The 26,748-nt window shown below is 39.6% G+C and overlaps 2 protein-coding genes across 6 annotated transcripts in view; both read right to left on the bottom strand.

Moving 5' to 3' along the window:
• LOC102222069 (UPF0606 protein KIAA1549L-like) overlaps positions 1 to 8,035 on the bottom strand; it is an 88,234-nt gene extending 80,199 nt beyond the window's left edge. For both annotated transcript variants that reach the window (XM_023350620.1, XM_023350625.1), the window contains exon 1: positions 7,585 to 8,035. In XM_023350620.1, coding sequence (XP_023206388.1) covers positions 7,585 to 7,780 — 196 coding nt within the window. In that variant the 5' untranslated portion in view covers positions 7,781 to 8,035. The remainder of the gene's footprint in view (positions 1 to 7,584) is intronic.
• Positions 8,036 to 10,678: 2,643 nt separating this feature from the next.
• The window catches only part of LOC102221799 (homeodomain-interacting protein kinase 3-like), a 30,041-nt gene continuing 13,971 nt past the window's right edge, over positions 10,679 to 26,748 (bottom strand). For 3 of the 4 annotated variants that reach the window (XM_023346940.1, XM_023346932.1, XM_023346916.1), the window contains 14 exons: positions 24,438 to 24,561; positions 21,430 to 21,549; positions 20,755 to 20,841; positions 20,440 to 20,624; positions 19,197 to 19,350; positions 18,907 to 19,027; positions 18,704 to 18,798; positions 18,167 to 18,321; positions 17,741 to 17,902; positions 17,279 to 17,650; positions 17,022 to 17,183; positions 16,471 to 16,739; positions 15,034 to 15,176; positions 10,679 to 14,702 (listed from right to left, as the gene is read on the bottom strand). In XM_023346940.1, coding sequence (XP_023202708.1) covers positions 14,178 to 14,702; positions 15,034 to 15,176; positions 16,471 to 16,739; positions 17,022 to 17,183; positions 17,279 to 17,650; positions 17,741 to 17,902; positions 18,167 to 18,321; positions 18,704 to 18,798; positions 18,907 to 19,027; positions 19,197 to 19,350; positions 20,440 to 20,624; positions 20,755 to 20,841; positions 21,430 to 21,549; positions 24,438 to 24,561 — 2,674 coding nt within the window. In that variant the 3' untranslated portion in view covers positions 10,679 to 14,177. The remainder of the gene's footprint in view (positions 14,703 to 15,033; positions 15,177 to 16,470; positions 16,740 to 17,021; positions 17,184 to 17,278; positions 17,651 to 17,740; positions 17,903 to 18,166; positions 18,322 to 18,703; positions 18,799 to 18,906; positions 19,028 to 19,196; positions 19,351 to 20,439; positions 20,625 to 20,754; positions 20,842 to 21,429; positions 21,550 to 24,437; positions 24,562 to 26,748) is intronic. The other variant, XM_023346923.1, reaches the window with a different exon arrangement.

The following is a 26,748-nucleotide window of genomic DNA, read 5'->3' as shown; positions in this document are numbered from 1 at the left end:
AGTTCAAAAATACTTGCTTAATGTGAAAAATGAATTAAATATTATTGCAACTTATATCATCCAAATATTGTTATATGATGATGGCTATAGGCAGGAAGGATCTCCTGTAGCAGTCTGTTTCACATCATATCTAAAGAAGGCTCTGACTGAAAACACTCAGGGATGTCTGTAATCATTCATGATAGCATCCGGATTTTTATAAGGTTAATATTCACCTGAAAAAAAGTCAAACCGGATGAAAACGCTTGAGAAACTGACTTCAGAATCTGATCGAAGTCCCTCATCCAGCAGTGGGATTACTAAAGCCAAAAAAATTGTGTAAATTGCAATACCAATACCCTAAATTTGCTGTTATTGATGGGAGATGCCTGCAAGCTCTCTCTGAAAAAAAGAAACCAGCCTGTAGGGATGTAGAGACACGCGAGCTTAAAAAACAGTGAGAAGATTAAAAATAACTAAAATATTACCATAGCAACATAGAAAATAAAAATAATAATATTTCCTCAGACAACAGACTCCTTCCTGCTTGTTTTTCCTATGTGGTGTATTTAAAACCTATTTGCCTCACATGTTTGATGACAGTAAAAAGCATTAAAATATGCAGCAAAGTTGAAAGTAAACTAATTACTTGAACAATAAACCCACACAAAACTCCAATGATCTAAGAAACAACTTGACAGATCCACCAGATCCATAAAAACAATTTTCCAACACACTCAGCAGGTGCTAAAGAGTGCACCTGCTGTGGTTTAGTGGATTTGATTATATTTATTGCATTCTTAGTTTCAATTTAATCTATTTATTCAATTTAGTTACTATAATTCTATTTAACTCCTTTTTCCTCATTTAATATAAAACAAAACTTCAGAAAATACTTTCTTCAAAGCTATTTTTTACATTGTTGTAACATTTTGTAAGTGATGATTTCACAAATGTTTCATATGAGGGTCCGTCTCCCTTAGCAACATATAAAATAGATGCATGCTCTTCACTTTGGCAGGCTAGATACTGGCCTACTGGAATCCCTGGAACTACTGGAATTTCATGGGCTACCCCACCCTTCAAGCCAACTGGTATACTGTTGGCTTGAAGGGTGTGGAGCCCTCCTGACATGAGATTCACTCACAGCTGTTTAAGGATATTTGGAAAGGACAAAAAGCAAGACTGTCTGGCTCCAAAAGCATTTCTTTCATCTTATAGATAGCGTCAGTGTTATTGCATATTATTGTAGTAGGAATAACTTCAACTTTTCTGATTAAAGCAAGAAGAATTCAATCATGTTTAGGTTTTTGTGTTAATACTGTGATGCTGTGGTAATCTTACTCAGTTTTGTGACACTAATATTGATCTACACCCTTTTGGATTACATGAAATTTAAAGATATACAGAAAAACTTAATTTCCTTACTTGTCTCAGTTTTCAGAGTGGTCCCAGTCATTAGGGATAAAATCAATTTAAGATAGCATATACTTAAGGAAAAGAAATCTGAAACATGATATCAAATTGGTTTCTTGATGGACTGTCGTATTTTATTGGTGGATGTTGACACTTTTTACTCCATTAACAAAACTAATGGCCAAAGAGTCAACTGAAATGTACGTAGCAGACTCAGACTAAATTGCATTGCATCCTAAACTTCATTATGAGTGATGCACAGATACAGCTTTAATGCCAAGATATTTTGCACCTGTTGATTTCAAGTGTTTGCTACCACAGTTATATACATTTTTAAACCTGACAGACCTTTATAAATACAAATATTTTAGTTTTTTAAAAATGCCCGTTCATTGCTTCAGTCCTGTTGTCCAACACAGAAGTAATGATGTTATCAGCTCTAGTTGCATCTGACAAGTCAAAATGCTGCAATCAAATTGAGTTTGCTTCACATTTTGCTACAGGGTCCATGTCACACCCCATGCAGTGTCAGTGTCAAGAATTATTATTGTTCACATTTACCCAACCAAATGATCCTTTTTACCCTTTTACCTTTTATAATGATAGTATAAATAACTACTTAATAAAGTCTCCTTAAAAAATGTCACATCTGTTAGCTTAAGACTAATATCCACTATGATTTAAAATCTGCACGGGATGAAGAACGTGCATCTTTACAGAGAAAATGTTGAGCAATCCATTAAACACTGATGGCATACAGTAAAACAGAGAATAAAAGGAATATTTCTATATTTGTCAAACAGCATAATGCAATCTAAAGTCTCATAACTGCTCAAATTGTTGCACATAAATCAGTACTGCCGCTATTATCCTGGACTTCCAAAAGCTTTTAGCTAACGTGCAGCAACACTATACTTTATTTTCCAGTGTTTGGTCACATTTTCTTCATAATACATCTTATGCTTTGACACAAACTAGATTGAGCAGAAGTGAAATGGGGCTCTGCAAATCTTTTGGATTGAATCTCGGAAATGTTATTTACTTGAGTGCCGAAGAGGACACAGCAAACCGCGCGCTTCCATTCACTCGATTTGTCAGGGTTCCTATACTGGGGAACAGCTCTTAAAAGTGTGTGTGGGTGCATAGGCGTGAGTGTGTGTGTGTGAGCCTGAATCATTAAGAAGCTAAATGAATGGCATCAAACACAGCAGGTTGCAGCAGACCAAGTACTCTCATCCGTCAACCATCATCAGCGTTTCCAAAAGAAATCACAGTTGACAGACTGTGGACATGTCCAACACGAGCCTGGCGCTTTAAGTGTAGTTTGAAGCTTGCAGAGTTCAAGATATTTATGAATAAAATCTTCGAAATCTGGCACGAAGACACAGAAACTCCTAGAGTGCACAGTGTTGCTAAAAAAAAAAAAAAACATCCAAAATGGCCCCTTACAGACGTATTTTGTTTGTTTTTTTTTTTTTTGTCACTCTTCAGTGTTTCAGATGATTACATCTTAAAAAGACACCTTATCAAAGAAGACCTGTTTTTTAAATTCTGATTGTTTATTAATGTTAAAAAAAGCTATTAGTCTTAATAAACCTTTTTAATACTGACACTATGTGAAAACGTCTCCCTTGTTACATCATGAATTAACTTTGATTAAGTAGATTTTTTGGACATGAGATCAATTTTACTCAGGTCTGGTTACTTGGCAGACCTGAAGAATCTAGAAATCCTTTATGAACAAAAATGGCCTGACAGCATATGCTGAGAGATATAAAAAACAGACATGTCGTACACTGATCTGAAGACAATAAATCATGGCCAGATAATAAATAAACTAATAAATTAATTGACATTTACTAGTCTGAAAAAGTTTAAAGGTATTTCTATTTAGCGGAAAGAAAATCTAAATGAAGATGTTGGAGTGGCCTACACAAAGCCCGAACATGCTGTAGCATGATCATAAAACAGCTATTCACAGTTAAATTCCCTCTAATGTGGTTGAATTGAAACTCATCTGCAAAAAAAGGATTGGTAAAAAAAAAAAGTCCTCTCCACAGCTGGTGCCACCAGTAGTTACGTTTGGAAAACTATTACTTTTTCCAAAGGGGTCAGGCTGGTTTAAATAGCTTGTCGTAGATCCTCCAAACTACCCTGTTGTGTACAGTATATGTGATAAAATGCTGACTACTCATGACTACTTCCCACAACTCTACATTGAAGAGAGTTAAAATATTCCCTTAATCTTTCTCCAACTTTAAGCAACCTCGTATTTAGCATATGCCACTGTTGCACATTGGGAAACAGCCTTAGCCAAGTTCAATAACAAAAGATCTGAGTGATTATGTAAATGCAAAGCAGCAGAATGGATAAAAGACAGTTGCATTTTAGTGTAATTATATTAAGCCAACGAGTTAAAATGAAATCTAACCTTAAAACATTTTGAAGAGCGTGAGCTGGAGCTGCACAAAAACATAATCTGCTCTTGTTCATGCTCTACTTCTATAGCACTTTTCATAAAACTCTGCTAGTTTTGCATAATCTTGCATACAGAACAACCAACAAAGAAATCCACCTTTTATTGGCAGAGGGAGAAAATCTTTTTTCCCTCTGCAGCACAATGGACACCCAAACTTTTAATCGGATTGTGAGGCTTTCAGAGCTCTGATCTTTGGCCAAATCATCCTCTATGAGAAACCACAGGAGACTTAGAGGAGCCAAGCTGTGCTGTACATAATCAGTGATATTGATCATTTTAATTGATTACCGCAGGATAAATCATCATCGGCATCAGGATTTATTACTGACTGTGCAGCAGTGCCGTCCTGCTTCTTAAGATTGGCTGTGTTGGATAAAATCATGTAAAACCTCAAAACATACAATTGCATGCCGGCCACAATCAGCATTATAGAAACAGCAACGTCCTGCCTGATTTCCATGATTTTTTTTTCTCCATCTTCTCTGAAAACAAACAAATTCTACAGTTCGTGTTTTGCTTTTTGCAATTTGTGTTTAATTTTAAACCGACAAGATGAGCAAGTTTAAAATTCTTGTTTTAAGCTTGTAGATAAAACGATCTAAGTCCGAATGAATTTATGTCCTCTGTCAGCTCGTCTCTCTTCAGAGACAGCTGTACAGATTGTCTTCACTAAATGACAGTATTTCTCTGCTGCCTGACTTTTCTCTGCAGAGACAAGAAGCTTGAAGGCTACTGCTGTAATCAGTGTTGCCAACTCCTCAATAAAGAAAAAATCTCCTATTTGCATAATAAAAGTCAATTTATTTGTAACTGTAGGAGAGAGAGAAAAAGAACATAGAAACATTTGTAAAACAAACTTCCTAAATACAATGATTCCTGGGTTTTTTATGTCAGAAACTAAAACCATCCAAAAGATACATTTTGGTGAAGTTAAGCCTCTTAAGTGCGTGTATGATCTTAATCTAATAATGAAGAATCCAGGCCCTTTCATCCAACATCAGTGTCTGACCTCAAAAATGTGCTCATGGGAGAATGGTCAAAACATTTTAAAAAAAGGAATAGGATAGCCACACAAGACCTCAGGAAAAATCATTTTAGAAGAGTTGAAGTTGCTATTGCTGCAAAAAAAGTGAAACATCATAATAAAGCCCTTGGATTAAGAACAGCCTCTCTCTTGACTCCATAAGCATGTAGAGAAAGCAAAGTAGATGGTTTTAAGTGTATTTTTCCACAGTAATATTTGTCTTTCTTATACACAGTGGAAAAGTGTGGTCGCCTTCTTTCAGCCAGATGACCAGCAACAGGTGGTGGAGGAGAAACTCCATCACTATATGCTCCATCCAACTGGAAAAACTCCAGTCACTAAAATAGCTTGAGATACTTTGATACCAGTTTTTAACAAAATAGGAGCCCATGTAGGCATTCAGACACACCAGTGACAATAACATCAACAGCAGGATGCATGTTTGGCAGCAGGATGCAGATTCATTCATAAATACACCACAGTTCAGCACACACTCTTCTATCGCTGATTATTAGGCACCGTTCTTCAACTTGGAGCTTAGATGTTTGAGGCATTTTTCAAATCGAGGACACTCGGGAAGAAAAGTATAAGCTGCAGATCTGTTCCCATGGTGACAACATATCTCAACTAATAAGGAACAGAAAAAAGTGTTACAGCTCTGTGATTACACTCTGTGTCAGGGATATAATGACTTCAAACTGACACTGATGACCACAGAGAAATGTTAAAACATTAGGCTCATTTTAAAAAAGAAAAATAGCCTATTAGTTCCACTCGTTTATAACTGCTTGGACGTTTATGGTAGAGAGGCGTAGAAGCACACTATTGGAAAATGCTCTGTTTTTATTTTAGTTGCAGCTACCAACTGGGGAGATGTAGAACCAACAAAGAAAACACCTACACACATACTGCATGTGGCTGCAAACGCAAATAAATGACACACAAAAGAACAGAAAACAAACCCCCCCGAGCATCTCACCCGACTATAAGTGGAAATGTAGAAAATAAAGACATGTGACTGAAATTTCTAAAGGTATGAAAAAAACAAACAAAAATAACTGAATGACTGAGTAAGCAGGTGAAAGTTGACTCTTCTCAATGGATTTATGGAAACACTTGCTTGTAAATGGAACAGTGCTTTTTAAGAGAAAATGTTTTAGAGTGTGAGTGGGTGATTTGCTTCTCCTCCAGGGGCCAAGCAAAAAATAAAATACTGACATTTTCCAAACACTGTGATAAACTTCTCCTCATACAGTCAATAAGGTATAAATACACAAAGCTGCTAACCTGTCACATATTTTATATACTTAAATGTGCATTTTTGTATTTAAATCATTTGTCATATTTTAATTTATTCACATTTGTAATTTTAAAATAGTGCTTTCGTAAGATTTAAGAGATAAAGTAGTACCCAGCTGCCGTCCATCCAGCGCATGTTTGGACCTCTGATTGCTTGTGGTATTTCCAAGCAATCAGAGGTCCATTATTCTACTGTTAGACAGGTCATTCGTACAGTTAGTACAGCCGCCCATCACCCCCGAGTTTAGCTACGTAGCCACTTAAAAAGCAACAAGTGCAGTAGATCCAAAACAAACTCTACAAGCCTCAATTAGCATGACAAATATTAAAGTAAATGACAACCAATTAGATAAATGCAGAACTCGCACAGCATGTTTGGAATGGCTAAAATCTAGAAAGCAGCTTCTATCTGAAAAGCTTAAATAAATATTTGGGTTTGCAAAGTCTCTTCTGAAAGAATCACAACACTGGAACATAAAAAAGGAACTCAGCAAACTTGTCACAGCTGATTTAAAGCATGGTGGTGGAAGGATGATGATCTGGGCTTATTTTCCAGCTACAGAGCCAGGGTATCTTGGGCATTGAAGAATCAGATGTGAGGCCATCTGATAGCCACAAAATGCCAGAGCCATTATTACTAAAAGTGGGTTTGATTGTTATTAAAACCTGAGGTATACTTAATGTTTTCCTCACAGATCTCTAATATTTGGTTTCGTTTTATGCAACGGTGACAAACTGACAGATCTTGTTTAAATCATTTTAAAGGTTCCGTATAGAAAATTATTTATTTATTTTTGGTTAGAAAACCGTTTTCCTCACACAGACTGCAAGGTTGGTCTGAACCAGCTGTTAGGTAAAGCAGGATGTCTAAAACATCTTCTTCACGTCTTCTCTGCGTGCCTTAATTTAAATCCGCAATAGTTCATTAGATCTCTCAACTCTGACATTTGCTTTGCATGTTAATAAAAATTGCAAAAGTCTTTTTTTGTTCTTTTTTTTTCTCTCCAAATGCAAAGATGCTGGACTCTGTGGGTGAAGGTATGCGGTTCACAGCCCTCTCTGCTCCGGATGCCTGCTTTGGAGACCTCGGTGAGGCCCTCAATGGATTAACAAACAGTAGACCTTATGAATAATAGGGATTAAAATTTGAGCAGAGTAAACACAACATTGTAGATTTTGTGCAACGCTTAAACAGCTTTAAAGGCATCCGAGTAAAGTCACCCAACACTGCACTGACAGAAGAGACGAGACATTTCACTTCATCTGATCTGTTTAAATAAACAATCGGGGTTGAGTGGGAATCTGATGCAGGTGTATGATAGAGGGTTTTTTTTTTTATCTAAAAGAAGAAATAACCTTTGATCAAGTAAAGGCAGAAAAGACTTACGTTCAGCGGCCAAAGAGCTCTGCATCACCAGAACCAGGAGCGCCCCGATGATGATCCCGCTCGGAGTCCTGGACCACCTCCAGCTCTTCGGCGTACAGACGGCCACCATCCCCGCGTCCCGAATCCATCCCGTCGGCTTCACCGCCGTCTCATCCCCGCGGGCGCCTCTGCGAAGCAGCGCATGTTTGGAAGCCATTGATCAACCAATTAATCCCGAATGGAAATCATCTAACGGCGCTGATGTGGTGAAAGGCATCCGATCAAGCTGCCGCCGGTTCGGACAAGCAGGGCTCCGCTCTCCATGAGCCCTCCGGAGGCTGTATGGGTCGACCGGGAGGACGGTCTGGTTTTAGTTTTCTCTCCCTGTTCGCGTCTCAGACCGCGGAGGTCTGTGCGTTGAAGCGCCGATGAGGTCTGAAGTCCCTACTGCGACCGCAAGGCGCTCTTCATCCCACTGCTGCTGGAAGCGTCAATGCACAGCTACACGGCCGGAAGCCAGCAATTAATTATTTCAAAATAAAACTATGCCATTAGCTGTGCATTTAAGGAATCCTTCACCCAACCCAGGTAGAATGTAGGGAGTTTTATTGTATGGTTTTCAAATATAGGGTCGGATTTCTCTCCAGCTTCCTCTCACGGTCCAAAAATATGACTGTTAACTAGTCTCTTAAAATTATCCATATGAGTTATTTGTCCTTTGTGTTTCTGTGTTCCTCTGTGATGGATGGTAAACTCTCCAGGGTCTACTCTGACTCTCGAGTTAAGCTGTTTTTTTAAGTCTGGCTTTTGTCTATTTTTTTTTTTTGTTAAATCACTTTTTTAAATCAAATGTTAAGTACATTCAATCCCTGGCTGGTTTCTATTTCAGTTTTATTTTTGGTTGTCATACCTCTAATATTGTATTGTCTTTGTAATCTACATCTAAACCTCCATTTTAGATTTCATAATTAAGCTAACAGTGTTACAGGACCTCTGTTTATTTCTCCCATGGTTAGATGCTTATTGAACGTTTTACAGTTGCTGAATTTTAATATTTGCATATTGTTCATATCTTTCTCCATATTTAAAATAGCCTTTCCACAGTTACTGCTATTCTAATAGTTTAATAATGATTTCTTTCCTTGGATTAGTCTGTTTGCATACTTACCCCTTTGTTTTAACGTCTCGCACTTTGTTTTATAATTGATTGTATGAAAGTGCTCGATAAATACATTCAGATTGAGCTGGACACTATAACAAGGTTTATAAATGAAGAGAAGGGGCATACAGTGGAGACAGACCTCCATTATTCATGTCTGGAAACAAAACAGTTTTCACTACAGCTATTTGCTTAAAAAAAAAAAAGTAATTGCTATTTACATTACTCTGAATTTTCTCTTTAGCATTTAGTTTTAATCTAATTTGCAATTATGAAATAAGATTATTTTGTGGGGAAAAATAGAAAGTTTTGATTTGCTGTAAATTTTGAAGGTCATTTCCGACGGAAGGTTAGCTTGTGACCAACTTAACGCAGCTTCAAGCAGATTGCTAATAGTCTGCCTGTTTGGTGTAATAAAATTTAATAAATTAACTCACGTGTGGTGTTTCTTTGGTTGACATGTTGAGGTTGCTCCATCATTCCGACATCAGAAGTGAGTTTAGGTTGCGAGGAATCGCAGCGTCGAAAGTATCTTTCTCACTGGATGTTGGCGCCCCCTGGTGGCGGCTAATGGCAAAACCAAAGTCAGCCGATCTGAACTGAAAACAATGCATGACACGCCAACATGTTTTCTCAAAATTTGTTGCTGAACTGTCCAAAACATGTTTCCCATATGATTGTCAGTTTTATCTGATAAAAAAAAGTTATCAAAATTAACATATGTAACAATACCTGTAAACAGAAAAATATCAGACCATTTTTTCCTGTCATTTTAATGATGTAACAATAAAAATAATAATGCGTGTATCTGAAGTGTGGGAGAGCCCACAAAGCAAAGGGTAAATATGAGAACTTCACAAAGAAAATTCCAAGCTGAAATTTCAGACCCAGAACAAGGTTGTGGCTATTGCTACAAATCAGTATCACACCATTTTGATTTCTAAATATAATTCAGGGGGGGCTCAAACATTTTTTGCTGTTAAAACACCTTTTGTTAAGGATTATTTTCCACAAAATTCTGAAATATAACATGTTTATTTAGTAAATTTGGTGTGATTCCTCAATGTAGACTGTCGATTATGTGACAAAAACCTTGGCTTAAAACTTTCACTTTTACTAAAGTCCAAAATTAAGAGTGGTTTAAGTTTGACGCCATCTCTATTGCTACGTAGATGGAGTCCCTGACCACTTTCCTTATTTTGATGCTCTTGTGCTTCTCTCCATGTACTGGTTTTATTCCCATAGAAGGTAGCACTTTGTGTTCCCACGTGACCATTTAGGTCTCTTATTAATACAGGTCTCTTAATAAGGAGCGACAGTTGCCGGTACCCTTGTGTACCATTTCTTGGCTGTTTTTATCTAGGACATATTCATTGTTGGACAGATCACTGTGTACACTCATATTTTCTTTATCTTAAAACAAACTCTTGGCTCAGTGCTTCTGTTTCTTTCCTAAATAGTCATTGACAAAGCTGTTGCAATTCATTTTGTGATGTTTTCTATTCTAAAAAAAAAATTGCTCCCAGCTCAGTGATAATGTGTTTGTCTTTTTCCTGGACAGAGCTGCTACTTCCACCTAAAATGTAGATTCCTTTTTTCTACAATACACTCCTGGCTCAGTGCCTTTGTATTTCTTCCCCAGATATGCACTGTCAGAGCTATTACACCTTTGTGCACTTTCTTCTTGTTGAACTTCTTCAACAGCTGATGTCCAGCAACTATTAAGGATGTTGCCGCTTCAACAGACATGAGTCTAATAACCAAGTCATTACCAGAACGCTGTAGAACTCCATCACGTCCTAAGGACGTACTGTATATCATCCATTGAATTAAGGTGGGTTGAACCAGGGATGCATCCAACAGCTGCATGACAACGTTTTCTGGATCAAGTCATCAAATTGATCCAGAAAGCATTTGGTGCTTCATTCCTTCATGACCAAAAAGCACAACAGTGACTGAAGCAAAAGATTTTTTTTAATTCAAAGTGAATCTCACCATATTATACAATAAATTCATAATTTGACACTCACCAATAAGAGTCACCAAGAAGGAACCCGCTTTTTGTGACAAAGTACATAAGGCTTGGTCACATTGAAACTCACTGAGAACTAGAGAGGGGGGAGGAGGGAGATGACCGCAAACTGGTAAGACACACATCAATACATCCAAACAATTATTTTCCCAGTCCTCATATATTGTTGAATATTGCACAGTGCAGTTGCTACAAGTCACACTAGAGTAGCATTTAGGATTAACAAAAACAAAAATCAAGGAATACAAATCATAAAGCCACAAAAATCTACACATTTAGAACAGTAACAGCTTAAATTCTTAAATTTTGCAATTGTGTCTACATTTTTGTGCCTAAGTAATGATAATTAATGATGTTACAAGTTTAATTTCAAACAGATTCAAACTCAAAAACCAAATGTGACGATCAGGTACATGTCAATTGATATGGCGTGGTTTTTTTTTTTAATATGCTGGTGCCCAGTGAAAGCAGGCTTGGAGCAAGCATTTCTGTATTATTACATGTTGTCAAGTGTGTGTATTACAATGCCCAATTAAAAAAAATTCACCCACAAGCTTTTAGGGGTATTAACATTGTTTGTAAGCCTGCTGTGTTGCTGAAGGCAGCAGGGTTTCATATGCTTTGCTAAGCTTTGGATCAGGGACTGTGTGACAACCCCCCCAAAACCCGACCGGTGTCTTTGATGATGCAACTGTCGGCGTAAATCTGCAGGGACGTGAGATTTATCTACCCAAAGCAATTAATCCAAAGTGGTGGTGGGCGGGATTACAGCATGGGGCATCACCTGTGCAGAGCTGACACACACACACACGGGGAGAAGGGTGGTTTGCAAAGAGAGGCTGCACACCACAATACATATAAAATCTAAAAAAATAAAAATAAACCATTTGGTGTACACAACACAAAACTTTAACATACTCAAACAGTAGCATAGCTGACAAGCACACAAAATACACCCAATACCTAAATAACATAGCAAAACCATTATACTGTAATGTAATAGTTAGATCAGGGTGGGAAACCTTTGGACCTACATTTTGATTATGAGTGATGGATAAAGCATTAAGAAAAAAAGAACAAAAACCCTTACGAAACATAAACCATTTACAAATGGTAATAGCTGCATACAAGTACTATCAACACCCAAAATGTAGACAAATGTTGAGCTTGCAAACCAAGGACTGATTTCTTGACATCCACAAATACATTCATGGTGTGAGATAAAGCTTTGCATTTGTGAATGTTACTCAGGCCCGCATGTCTTTTAGTGCTGCACGCTGTTCTTGGTGAGTAAAACATTCCCTGATTCGGATTTTCTTAGGATTCTGTAAAAATGTAAAATAAAACAATGGAAAAAAAAAGGAAGAAAGAAATGCAGGATTGTTTTCATCTTTGTCTACAGAACAAACTTTGGGGATTTCATGATGCGAAAACCAGAGTTGACTCCAGGAAGGAGCAAGCCTACAATATTCCCGCTTTGATGTCGTAGACATCATCCGCCTGCCACTGGTTGAGGAAAAGGCACTAAGTTGATACAGTACAAAGAGTTGTAAATACAGTCCTATAACGGAAATAAAAGCCGCGTTGATGAAAGGAAAGACGATAATACATCACACTGGTTACAGAATCAAAGCGAACCCCGCCTACGCTTGAAATACTGATGCTAAATACACACAAAACACTCACACACCAAAAAGCAACAGAATAAAAAATAAAACCAAAAGGAAAACTTAACTTCCAATACAGCAGTTTAGAAACACTTCAAAACAAAGCCAATATACAGAGGCACTAGCATGAAGGAGTAGCATTCAATACACTCTATGATCAGAAGAAAAACCATTTAAGTTTTATCTAGTCGTCCAAACTACAATAACAAAGGAGAGACTGCAGACCAAAAAGAGATTAATCCTCTAAATTCACAGCTACCGAGTGGCGCATAATCAGTATATAGCAGCTTATTATCTATACATTCCAAATACAATTAGCAAACAGCTCAGAAAAATAAAACCTCAACCTCTTATTATTTTTAAAATAGAGATTTCACAATATATTCCAAAAAAAAAATTAAGCCTACGACTGCAACAGTATATGCTGGAGGTGACAGAAATATGACCGACCGTGCTTCCGAAATGATTAACGAAGAAAGTCTTTGGTGTTGATTGGAGTGAAACGCCGGCGGTGAAGAAAACGACACACAAGACACAAATGAAAACGCACACACAGAAAAAAAAAAAATAATAATAATCAAGGCTTCGCTTCCACCCTGAAGGAATGTATGAAAACTGACGACAGGTTTCAATACGTGGGGGAGAGGGCACAAAATCTCCGTCAAGAATAATTACTGATACGACTAATACTCAAAAGCCCAGCAGTGATACTGTTAAGTTGATAGGTTACTTCAAACACTGAGAAGTATCTTAAAAGTTAAAAACATTAAACAAGTCTATGCCACTCCCAAAATCTAAAACGCATGAATGCAAATCTAGCCTAAACGCAAGATAATAAAAACACAGCAACCCAGAGGATCTAGATTGTATTGCAGTTACAATAAACAGTGACAATACTGTTATGAATTAAGTACTATAGTGAATAGAAATCGATTATCAAAATATCAAATCACTCTTTATATACATTAAAAGCTAATTCAGTCAGAGCCCTATATGTGCAGCCTCTAGTTAGATTGAACTCACAAGGAGTTAGAAAGTGTAAAGTAGAACAAGCCCATGCAAGTGATCCTCGTCGTTTTTTAGAAGCCCGTCTCATTCAGAGTCTCTAGGTTAAGTGCTGCAAACCTGTTTAAATGCAAAACATACAATCTAAACGCTCCTGAAGTAATATCAAAGACTCAAAGGTTTTAAGGCACTAGAAGGCAGCCATCATGAGCCTTCGATTCCAGGATTGAGTCCAGGTAACGAGCAGATCAGAGCGCCGTGCGCGGGTTGCAAGGCAACACAGATAAAGGGAGCGAGAGGCTCAACAACTCCAACAGCGTAGAACACAGAACAAAAACAGAAACCTATGATTTTCCAGCTTCAAATCAGTTCAGATCAATGACAGGAGGTAATGTACAAACACGTTATTGAGGAAAGCTTCCTAATTGTCATAGAAATTCATTCGCTCTTTCAACGATTTGAAGCTTCCTCCACATCCTGACATGATTTTCCAGGCAGTCTCTGCTTCGACAGTCAGACATGATCAACAGCCTGTCAAGTCAACCCGTCATATTACAGAAAACATTGGTAAAATAATTTCTCAAATCTCATGGTGATAAAACATTGCTCATTTTCCTCCATTCTTCTCTGTCTCAACAGAAGTGCTCATGTTGTGTTCGGGTGGGAGGTCTCCCTGCCCAAGTTTCAGCCCCAGTCCATTTCTCCTTGAGCCTCCTGTTCAGGAAGAGCAGCTGCTCCTCCGTCCCGCCCCTCAGATGTACGAGAACTGTGGGTGGTGGCTGAGCTTGGTAGGGCTCAGGTGGAAACTTGTGAAGGCTGCCGGGGAGGCCATGTACGGGTGAGGAGGGGGAAAAGGCGGCTTGAATTGGTGCGGGTGGTGGGTGTAGCCGGGCTGGTGGTGAGGGTTGATGGTCGGGGAGGGGAGGAGCCGGTGCGACGCGGCGGGGTGTCCGGGGTGGTGGGGGTGTGTGCCGATGCCCAGGGCAACCTGGTGGACCAGCGCCCCACCTTGGGGATGGGAAAGGCCAAAGCCGTGCTGGAGGAGAGTGGGTGGGGGGCGAGAGGGCAGGATGGGGTGATGGGCGGCAGTGAGAGGCCCGCTGGATGGGTAAGAGAGCAGGGTGTGAGGGGCGGCCGAGGTGTGTGTGGGGCTGTTGTGGTGCAGATGTGTGAAGGTATGTGTGTGGACAGTAGGAGGGATGTAGGCGTGCGGTCGCAGGGGCCCATAGTTGCCGTTCCACTCCTTGTTGCTGTGGTTTGAACCGTATGGCTGCACCTGACGGAAAGACGCAAAACAAAGATGATGAACAGCTACACAGTGGAAAAGCATCAAAAAACAGCAACAGTACTGCTTCAAAAGCATCAAGATTGGCTACTATATATGATGTGCATGAACTTATCCATCTTCTTCAAATCAAACTTTTCACTCAGGTGATGTGGGGTGAACTTATACAAGTTAATATGTAAATTTTCCTCCCAACGTTTCCAACTCAGCTTTTTCAGACGCCCTGAATTTACCTTGAGTGCCCTGACTGACTTCTATTTTTTCCTCACTTTGAACTTACTTTTACTAAAAAGACAGAGGAAGGGAGAGAACCTGAACTAACCTGACCAAAGCCCAGATGGTGCTGCTGCCCTGTCAACTTCTGCTGCCGCGGCAGGATGGGGGCGGATGGCAGGAGAGGGACGGAAGAGGCAGTGCTCTGTTGCCCTACGAGACTGCAGCGTCCTTTGGATCGGGACCAGGACTCTGAGGCAGGAGGGAAACAAGGAGGTAAATCTTGATCCAGTAATAAAACATAAAAAGGAGGAAAAAAACAACAATCTGAAAAAGAGACGGCAATAGGACTAGAAGTGCACCAGTCATATCGACTAGACAGTAGATTCTGCACATTTTTATTTAATCAACTAATCAAGGATTTTTAGGCAGAATACTGAAGAATAATTATGTTTGCTACTCAAGAATCAAACATTTTGAGACACAAATTAGGATGACATTGTAATTCCTTGTGTTTCTGTTGACTTTTACTTGAGTGTGGAATAGAAAGACCTTGAAGAAAACTAGATATCAGTGTCAGCCAGATTGGTGCATCTCTACATCAGACTAAAAAGACTGATGGGAAAAAATTTCAGTTATCACCCAGGAATTAGGTTTTGAGCAGAACTACAATAATACATGGCAGTGTCCTTGGTGTACTGTAAAGTGTGAAAATTCAGCCCGATATCCGAAGAATGATTAAACCTTTGTAAATCCAGAAACAAACACTGCATCTCAAAAGTAAACAAAGAACTTAAAGAGCCTTGAAAACAAAAATATATTATTGACACTCAGAAAAGGGGATCACATGAAAAGCAACTTAGTCCATGGACTCTGATCTGTATCAGTTTAAAACCTTCAATGATTACAACCAACAATCTGGCAAGAACAGAAAGGTAGAAACTGATCTCACATCAGTGTCCTCTGAAACATTTGCTGCTGCAAAACGAGAACCAGCAGAGAGAGAAAAAATAATATTTAGCCCATCTCCAGATGAAATGCATCCACCTTTCCCTTCAGAGACTGAACTGTTTCAGAAAATATTTGTCAGTCTTCTCAGAATAAACTAATTTTCTCCTCCTACTTAACTAAGTAGACAATGACAAGTCAGAATTGTGACATTAAGGATTCTAAACAATTCTTAAAGTCCTGCACTGAACACAGCTCAATATTTATTAGAGGGAAAATCATTAAAAAGACAGGCAATGCCAACTGCTTGCCTTCCAGGGATGCACCCATGAGGTGAAGGGGCTATAAGCTTAAAATCTCTGCTGGTGTCTCTTGATCACCTGTTATAGCCTCTATGACCCACTAGGGGGCGGTAAGACCCTACGTCTTCCATTTGACCTGCAAAGGAGATGCAGCCAAAGCACAGGTGACACCACATGGCAGATAGTGAGAAGGAGGAACGTTTGTGGTCAAAAAGAAAGCATGTTTCTGGGTGGGTTAGATCACTAACATTTTCACAGCAAACTCATCAACAAATAAAAAACATTGTTCCACAGACCTGTTCTCTGGACACGCTCCTGTGTATTGCGAGTGTTGTTGTTGGTCTGGACCCTCATCGGTGGAACTACCATGGTCCTGATGCCCCGTGGTCTCCGGTCCTGCTCGGATGGAGAGGTTAGGGGTGCCAACACGGCAGCTAAAGGAGAGCGGTTGTTGTTGTTAAGGTAACGGTAGGCGTTGTTGCCACGCTGGGATGTCGATGTGTCCGAAGAGGGCGAGCCTTCCACCGTGTCACAACCACTTTCATGGCCATCGTCCTCAGACATGCTGAACAGAGAGATTTGAGGACCATGTTAACAACGCAAACCAAATTAAGAAAACTACAACTTTGGTTATCTCATAAAGAGCCAAGTAGAAATAGTACATCTGCATATCCACCATTTTGAGAGACATGGTAGCCTCGGAATGCAAAATGATTCTGTGCTGAGATGTCAAAAACGTTTTTTAAAAATATTGACTAATGTCAATATTAGTCAATATTTAGGGGAGGGTGTTAGCAATTCGTTTTTGGTCTCTCGGTCGTCGGGGCTAATCCAATCAAAGCGCTACCTGTTGGGCCTCTTGCACGGTGACGCTGAAGGGCTGGACTGCAGAGAGTTTGAGGCAAACGAGCTGGTGCTGAGGCTGCTGTCGGGGCTGCTGAGAGAACACACCCTCTCCATGGACACACTGGTGTTTCTGCAAGCCTCACATCCACATTCTCCTTTACACCTGTTGGTGGAATATTAGGGTTTTATTTCATATGAAAATATAGTTCAAATATCAAGTAAATGTAACGGAGCTTCTTTTGTGATATTTATACTCACTGATTCAGATGGCACCCCTGACGACCATCGTTTCCCACCTGATCTTCTTCATCACTCAGATCACTGCGGATGCTGATCACGCTGGGAGCTGGACTTGGCGTGTCGGCCATCAGCACGGCCACATCCCGTATCGGCTCCCTCGGAACATCGACCCGTCTGTTTCCACTTTCCATCGCCTCTTTAAAGCAGTTTTCCTTCAGCTCTGTGACATCTTGTTCCACAGTTGGTTTTTTCATTTCCGGTCGCTGGGATTCCACCAGGGGCCTCTCTTTTTGTGGCTGCCCTCTTCCTGACACTGCCTGTCCGACAACGTCAGCCATTTTGGGAGACCGACATGATGAAATGTGGATGTTGTTGGGGTGGGACAGGTTCCTTTTATGCAAAAAAAATTAATACATCAAGTTAAAAATTGATGTTGGAGTGGCCTATATTTGAATACATGAGACAGAATCAGAACCTTACCTGTTGTGCCCTTGTCTGTTCCGTTTATTGGCTGGTTGGGGCCACACAACGTGAGCTATGCCAATGTTGATTGGCTGATGTGCAGAAAGGGCTGGCATCTGGTTGGTCAGGAGCGGCTGCTGCATCACTGCATTGTAGTGGCTGTTGTGTGGGTGCGCTTTCCTGAAACGAGGGAAATAAAAACTTTGATTTTAACGGTGCCATTAGGAGGTGAGCTCACCATCCCTTGGGGAGATCCGACACATTATTTTCAATGATTTGGTGCACTAATGAATGGGTAAAACAAAGTCTCAACTCAAACGAAACTGACAAGATTTTAAAATAATTTGGTTAAAAATACAATAAATTTCCTTTCAGTGTCATTTTTTACAAGTGGGGATTTTCCCAAACTTAAAAACTTTGATGACTCAGATTTTGGTGACTCACCCCCAGTCGCTTATTCTCTGTGGTCCAGCCGCGGTGTCACTGGTGAGGGAGGGAGGAGGTGGTGGAGGCAGGTGAGAGGGTGGAGGCCCCACAGGAGTCATTTGCTGCCACGCTGTAGGGACAAGAAGCTGCTGGCCTCGGCTAGACCAGGCCTGCTGCAGAGAGGAGAAGGGGAAAAAATGCCTTCTACTGAGTTAAACTTGCAGATTAGTAAACTTTTCAAATGTTTGCAACATCACCTTAAAGCATGGCTGACATATTTACAGTCCCTATTTACAAGGATGTTCCAAAGCCCTCATAATTTGCTTTACTGCCACAGTCTGAAGTTGTAAGTTACAAGCAGAAAACACACACCCAGTTCAGTTACATGTTGCAAGAGAGTAATATGGCAAACTGAAACACGAAGAACTACCGGAAGGAAAGATAACTGACATCAAATAAACTTTATTCGTCTAATGAAATTTAGAACTCTAGGTCCGGAATGCCAACATGATCTCAAGGTTTGAGCTCAACAACGTGGTTGAGTCTTTATCTTACCTGAGCTATTACTCCAGGTCTCACTGGTAGAGGTTGTATGGGAGGGGCTTGAGTTACCATGGGGACAGAATAGGTTGCTGGCTGATTAAGGTTACCTTTGAAAAGAACATAAATATTTTAACATTTCCAGCCTTTTTCTATTGAATCAGATTTCAAAAGAAGCAAACAGTCACTGTAGAAAGAAACCTGCAGAGTGTGCATACCTTGCATTGTGGGAGGACAGAGGAGGAGGGCAGGAGGGAAGGACTCACTGCACCCAAACTGCCCGTTTCCTGTTAGCGCTATCCCAGGATGCAACACGGATGGAGCAGATTGGGTTATAGACTGGATTGTGCAAGTTTACATGGAAGAAGAGGAAGAAGAAGAATCAACTTTTGAATAATGAAACCAACACTACAATAACTACTGATATGGTTCACTAATTCTTATGCTCATAAACTATAGTAAACCATTAAACACACATAATGTTACTATTTCTGGGTAGGCCATGTACCTGAATTGTGCTGTAGCCCAGTGGAAGGCCAGAAGATCCAGTAGGAGCTAGAGGGGGTCTTGACAGATGAATTGTGTTCTGGTTCAAAGCATCAAAAACGGCGGTGCTGGGACGGTTGTGGCACATGTCCATGATGCGGAAAGACGACTGAACACTGTGAGAAAACAAGGAGGTTAAAAGAAATGCACATTTACAGCAAAGGTCTTGTTCAGAGGGACTTTCACTAAAAAATGCAGGCAGAAGCTGTATGCTAGCTGAACCAAGGCTACGGCACTTATGGTTGAGAAGAACATAAAAATATCATTAAAGTTCTTTTTATCTGCAACAGTGAAATGGTAAACCTCCTGGTCAACATAATCTAACGCTAACTGTACAAATAGTGCTTCTCATACAGAACAGCCCAATGACTCTGTTCTGTCGGTCTGAGCTCTATCGAGAGGCTCCGTAGCTACAAAGCTTCAAATCCCACTTTGCTCTGTTCTACTGCATTACAACTTAATGCAGGAAAATGTTAATCAGCTGAAGGCTCAGTCAGCTACTAAACAGTGAAGCAACAAAACAAACCCATACAACCCACCCTGCTGCTGTGGTTGATAACTACAAAAATTATTACCAGAAACACAGGAATTGTACAAGGCTGCTTACTTAGCACATTTCTATAAACCAAATCCTTGTTTGAACAGTCATAAAAAATTTTTATATGCTCCAGATCCATGTTTGTTTTGAAACACAATTTATTTTAGGATTAAGCCTTATCGTGTGCCCTGTTTTGCCAAACAGGGATGTGATATTAAGTCATACATTTTCATAAATTATGACCGAATTCTCCCGTACTAGTGAGCTTCTATCTAATTAAGGAGGTTAAAATATTGTAATAAATATTTTTTTGCTCTCAACTAGAAAGAACCATGTGCCTTCAAAACAATTTTGGTCTGGCATACAGTTTTAGAATTGTGACAATCATGGTCTCTGCCAGCTTTGCATATACAGAGATGAGCATTTTCAGTCAGCTTTTCCTAAACAAGCCTTATTAGATTCCCTGTTATGAATTTTAAAAAAAGAAGTCCCCACAACATACTGTTGCCACTGCCATGTTTCATCATTGGGATTGTGCATTTGGGTTTATTACAAAAATTCCAATAACACGAATGTTTGTGGTTGAGACTTGAGAAATAAGGAGAGTTCAACAGTAAAATCCTTTTGCAAGGAATTACAGGCTGTGCAAGCAGATAAACCTCCTTACTGGTTGCTGTGGGGGTAGTCCAGTAGATGAGTCATGGTGAGGAATGGGTGATTTAGGACACTCGATGGAACCGTCCTGTCCTCGGCGTCGATCAGTAGCATGGTCTTAAGGAGAGACACAAACTCCCGTCTGTCTGCCTTCTCTGCCTGCATGTCGCTGGTATCAGGACTCAACACCAAGTTTACCTGTGGTGTGAAAGGAAAACATTTTACTCTCAAAAATTACCAAGGTGATTTTTTTTTTTTTATCTACATCTTAAAATTTGTTTTTTCAGAGTAGATTCACCACTTTGTAGCTTTGTCTTGTTGGACTTACATGTGCTATGTCATCCAGACAACTGAAGATGTATTTCCTGGCCTCTTTGGATTTAAGTCCTGTCTCCTTCTCATGCTCTTCTGTCGTCTGTAGAAAAAGTGCCGGACATAAAGGTCAATAACCTCAGGGTTATGAAGTGTAGCAGGTGAGAATTTGTATTTAGATTAGTGTGTTTTTTTCCCTGTAAGCTATTTTCACACAAGTGTGAATAAGCACAAGTGAAGGTTATATAGCAATATTTTGCAAAATGTTGAAAGACACTTGATTAGCATCACTGGTGAGCAGTGAGAGGTCAAACTCTTCAGAATGTCAGATAATGTTTCTCACACTCAGCATCTGCATGTAAATCTGCTTAATCACAGGGTTTGTACTGGGTCTTTACTTGACATATCAGACAGAAATAAGCTGAAATTCACTTCAACTTGATACAGAGGAAGCTCAGCACAGTCTCAACATAGCTTGGTGCTTTGGTGAGCTTTCCGCAGGCTGTTCTGGCTCTGTCCTGTTTTGACAAGCTCATGCAACCCGTTTCCTACTGGTAGACTGAAGAATTTCTAGTAAATATCCTCTTCAAATTTTACTCTTCTCTGATATCCATCCTGCTGAGCACCTATATCACCAGAAAGTTTTAATAATGGTGTGTTTGTGCTTACTTGTGCAATGTGAACCACAAACCTTTAGTCTCCAGGAGGCGTAGGGAGAGTCCGATTCTTTGGTGAAGAAACGCGTGGTCTTTGTCCCCTTGTTGAGCAGCTGCTCTGCAGGCAGTCCCTGCGTCTGAGAGATGTACCGGATCTGAGCAGAGCGACACGGAGGAAACGGAGCGTAGAAAGGAAGGGGAAGAAGAGATGGTGAGAAAAGGAGAGAAGCAAAAAAACACTTTCAGATAATCAACCTGAATTTGAGTCGCTGAATCAGATTAGTTACACTTTGATAATGTAATCCGTCATAGTCATATTTTAAAGTTGTTTTTTTTTTTGTTTTGCTTAGGCAGTCTTTATTTGAGAGTGGTTAGACAGGAAAGTGGGTAATGAGAGAGGGGGAAGCCGTGGCAAAGGTCATCAGGCCGAGACTCGAGCCTGTGACGTCTGTGTCGAGGATTAAGACCTCCATACGTGGGTTGTGCTTTACCCCTGCGCCATCACTGCAGCCCATACAGTCATTTCTAAAAGACATGCAAACCTGCACAACTTGCATATATGTCCGAGATAAGAGTAGAGAATCAGTAAACATGCAACATTTTGCTTAACATATCTTTATTTTTCTGATTGGAAATTTTATGCCTCACTCCCTATTTAGGTTGATGATTCTCACACAAAAAATAGAAACTGCTGGTAAACCTTCATAACTACTCAAAGTAAGTAAATGGTTAGTTCAAGCTCACAATAGTGCCTGTGTTTCTCACCATGTTGACAACTAAACACATAAAAGCAGTGCACTGATCAATAGTGATTTTGCCTGATCAGTGCACTGCCTTTGAAGTCCAAGGATTTCAACAAAATACCCTTAGCATATGGTGCACCTGCTCTACTACTGAGCCGTGTGCTGCAGGATTTATTTATAAAAAGATGTAGCAGTTTTAAAGCCTTCAGAATAAATCAGATTACAATTGTATCCTAATCTATGCACCAAAGCAGATGCCACCCTTTTCTGAATTTTAACCAATTCAAAACAACTTGAATCAAAATACATGCAAGTGGTTGATGTGTTTGTAGACTGAAAATGATGGCATGCAGGCGATTTAAGGAAAATTGGTTTAGACTTGCTGGACAGTTTCAATCTCTGATAAATTGGTGGTAAAAGTCTAACCTCATACTATTTCTCTAATTAGAATTTCTTGCATTTCAAACTTACCAATGCTCAGACACACATTTTGAGCAAGGTAAAGGTGCCCAGTAAGGAAGAAAACCAAGCACACAAGATATGCCTGGTTTTCAGAAGTGGCTTGAAACTAATTTCAAGCCACCTCTGAGTTGCTTGAAACCAAGAAATTAAGAAAAATGAAGTTGTAAGTGGTAATCTAAGCAATATTTAAAACTTTGTTCCTCTTGAAAATGTAAATGAAAGTAACGAATACGAAAGTAAGAAAGTAAGCAATACGATCAAAACTTGTGGGTTCCCTCTGCCATTCTGATCAATTAATCCATGTAAGAAAGTACAGACATCTTGCTTTCAGTGAGGTCAAAAGGCTGGTATAGAACAAAACATGAGTGAACATGAGTGACTTGCAAAAGAGATTTTATTTTCCCCAGTAACTTCAAAAACAACCCAAACTGATAAAAAAAAAAAAAAAAAAAAAAAAACATAGTTTCCTACAACATAAAGCTGGCAGACTCAAAGGAAATATATTTTTATTAGTTGGTCATCATTTGAGCAACTTGTCTGTTTTTAGAAATATCCAATAAATAAATAAAACCTCAGAGTTTTAATTAATGTTGTGCTTTGTGATCCAGAGTTTGGAGTAATAAGTGAAATTTACTTTAAGTCCAAAAAATTTTGATTTGCTGCTATTTTTGCTAATTTTATCCTAAAACATTACCCCTCATTACCATTATAGTAGCATACACTTTAGACAAAGCTGTTAATGTCACCTAAAGCTAAATGACGCTTACCTTGCTGGATGAGAAAGGGAATAGGTCTGTTCTGTGTTTTATAACTAAAGCACTTTAGAGGCACCAAAGATTCTTGATAGCATTTTAGAAATCTAATTCAAAATTCAATAACATTTCTGGTTTCTAAGTTTCTAAGTTTTCATAAACCTCACAACAATAAAATTATTACAGAATAGCTGAAATGAGGTTTCATGATGTGTGTGTGTGTGTGAGAACTTGCACATGTCTACAGCCTAGAACAAACACAAAGACTGACCAGAGAGCACTGGACTGAGAACCTGCTGATGATGCACTGAATGGGAACCAGAGTGTGTGCACGTGCTAGCATGTGTGTGCGCGTACACAAATGTGCACAGGTCTACCATCGGGCTTATGTTTATAAATACATTTTGCTGTGTAGAGTGGAACCACAGTGAGCCTTGGCATAGAACGGCATGCTTTTGGGGGCTCAGTGTGCTCATGTGGGCGTGCAAGAGTGTGTCCTGACATGGCCTGTTTCAAGGCTCAGCGAGGGTACCATCTCTGACTGATTACCACTCAAACGGATAGAGGAAATAACACGCACTGGAAACGCCAATAAATAAACAAAAGGTCCAGAACAAACATTGTATTTCACACATCAGCTGAGCTTCTGAACAAGTGCTTGTTTTCTAGATTTAAAGCAACCAAACAGGTGTCTAAGTTTGTTATTACACTCTTTAATTAGGCCTATAATAATCCTAAATCTTCTGAGTTGTGTATATCTAAACACATGATGATACAGTTCCCTTCTGTGAATGTAACAGGGGCCTTTTCCCATGCTCCCGCTCTCTTGCCTGGGGATTCAGTTTGAGTCCCAGTTGTGCAGTTTAGACCACACATTATGCCCTTTATGGGAAGATAATCACACACTGCAAGGACAATTTCCTGATTTGCTCTTCCCAGTTGATCTGCAGATGAATATTTTGTTTAGTTTGTTAAACTTCAGTCACACAGCGCGAGAAATACCCTGAACAAATAATAAACACTAAAAGGGTCTCCCTTATCTCCACTCTGATTGTGTATGTGTGTGTTTTTGTGAGGAGGTGTTACCTGGTCGTATTCCAGCGCTCCGGGGTAAAGAGGCCAGCCCAAAAAGAGTTCAGCGATAACGCAGCCAAGCGACCACATGTCAATGGCTTCACAAAATGGCAGGCCCAAAATAATCTCTGGAGCTCTGCAGGAACAGAGAAGCAGAAAACTCATCAGCAACAAATAGAGAGAAATGCAAATCTACAGGTTTCTCACAGGCTTTTATCACTTATCAAAGCAGAAAAAGGATTAGAACCTGCAAAGGAAAGCCAGGAAAAACAAGATGTCACACAAGGTCTCATCTCTAAACCTTACACTTCACCGGATTCAACTGGTTGACGTTTCCTATGCTTTTTTCACCATTATGGTTGAATATGAATATGTGGTAGAAAGGCATGGTAGTGGTGAAACTTGAAATGTGAAAGAGGGAGGAAGTAAGGAAGCAAAAAAGAAAATGGACCAGTAAAGGGGGAAAGAAGTGAGAAAAAAGGAAATGAAGCAAGCAAGGAAGGAAGAAAGACAGTAAGGAAAGGATTCAAGAAAGCAAGTGAGGGAGAAATATTTCAAACAAGGAAAAAAGAAAGGAAGCAAGGAGTGAAGGGAAGCTAGAACAACCTTCTGTACAACTCAACAGGGAATAAAGCCATGCAATACAAAATATTTTTCCACATCATTTTCCATTCCTATATCTTTACAGACATCGAAAATATGCAAATCAAATTCCACTTTTTTGGGACAAAAACTACACAAATTAGCATTTTTTTTACTTCAGAGTATATAAATTATGTTAAGAAAACAAATTTGAACGCAACCAAAAAACTTTAAACATTACCAAGGCTAGCAGAATCATTTCATTCGTCTTTCTCTAATGTACAAATGAAACATTAATGCAACATTTCCATCAAAAAGATTTGCTTCTACACGCACAGAGAGGTATCTCTGGACATTTATACAGCAGTTGCATTATTGAAAATACTACTGATTTTTATTCTGTACAGTGTTACATGCTACATGATTTCCAATAAATTGCAAACAATTACAGTTTTGACTACATCCAACTGTTGTTGTCTCTAAATTTGTGAGACTCGTAGTCCTGCGGTGTAAGTGTCGTGTAAACTGGTGTGAGAAAACGATAAACTTTCAGACGAGGATACAGCAGCTGAGCAACAGTTCCACAAATAGCAACCTCTGCTGTGGTGACCACAGGGGAAACGCTCGTTTCCCAGCAACCACTGGACGCAAGGCAGTAATGCAGGGTTAAATACAGAGCCCGTCGGCCATTATTCTCCGTGGATACAGGTGGATGACTCTATACGTGCCTGCAGACACAGCTGCAGACTTCAAACCCAACCATTTCACACAACCCTCCCTGGCCTGAAGGAAATTAGACTGGACTCATTTCCTACTGCCGTTGTAAGAGGAACAAGTTCAGTTATGAAACACAAAGAGTTCAATGAAAGACTGCCCAAGAAATTAATGGTGACCTATTATGTTTCCTTGAACATGTTAGGTCTATTCTAGGTCTATTAATGACATAAATCATTGCATTTTTTGCACAAAATCTTTCTTGAATAATGAGATTTCAGTTTGGTCAGCTCTGCCCATTTTGAGATCCTTTCCAAATGTTTTAGGGCATCTTGTCACTTTAAATCCAAACAAGTAGCTGCTGGCCACGCCCCCCAGGTCAACATTTACACTCGCATGCAAAAATGGCTGCAAGCAGTTACACAATTATATAAGCATGCATCTTTGAAAAGCAAAAGAGCCTCCTGCACAACCAACAAGAATGCAGGAAGTGGTTTCTGAAAGACAAGTCAACAACCAAAATCACTTGTCCATTGTACAACAGTAAAACCAGGTGACCAAATGTGCTGGAGCTAAGCTTGGGTTGCTAGGTAACAGGCTGAGATTTGTTGGGGTTGCTAGGTAACGGACGGGGTTTGCTAGGTGAGGGGCAGTGCCTACTGATTTGTGACATTACATCTGAAGGTTTTTAAAATGGATCATTTTCAAGACACCAGGAAACATTAATTTATTGCTAAAAGCTGGCTGCGTGTTTGTTTTTTTAAAGAGCTTGGCCTGTTTTTAGAAACAGTAAAGGTCCAAATGGAAGTACAAAAACATGGAAAATGTGAATTCTGCATAATAGGTTTCCTTGAAGACATCCGCAGTACAAAGTCTATGGTATTCACTGTAGTTTTGAGTGGTGGACTGTGACCAAACAAAAACTTTTTGGGATTCAAAGTGCAAGCCATCCAACTAATAAGCAATTGAAGAGGAGTAAGTGGTTTTTAAAGTGCAGACTGCAAAAATAGAGAAGCAGGCAAACAAA

The sequence above is a fragment of the Xiphophorus maculatus genome, chromosome 2 (assembly GCF_002775205.1).
Source record: "Xiphophorus maculatus strain JP 163 A chromosome 2, X_maculatus-5.0-male, whole genome shotgun sequence".
In the NCBI taxonomy this organism is placed as follows: domain Eukaryota; kingdom Metazoa; phylum Chordata; class Actinopteri; order Cyprinodontiformes; family Poeciliidae; genus Xiphophorus; species Xiphophorus maculatus.
Note: the sequence above shows the minus strand (reverse complement) of the source record. Positions and strands in the feature narration are given on the sequence as shown.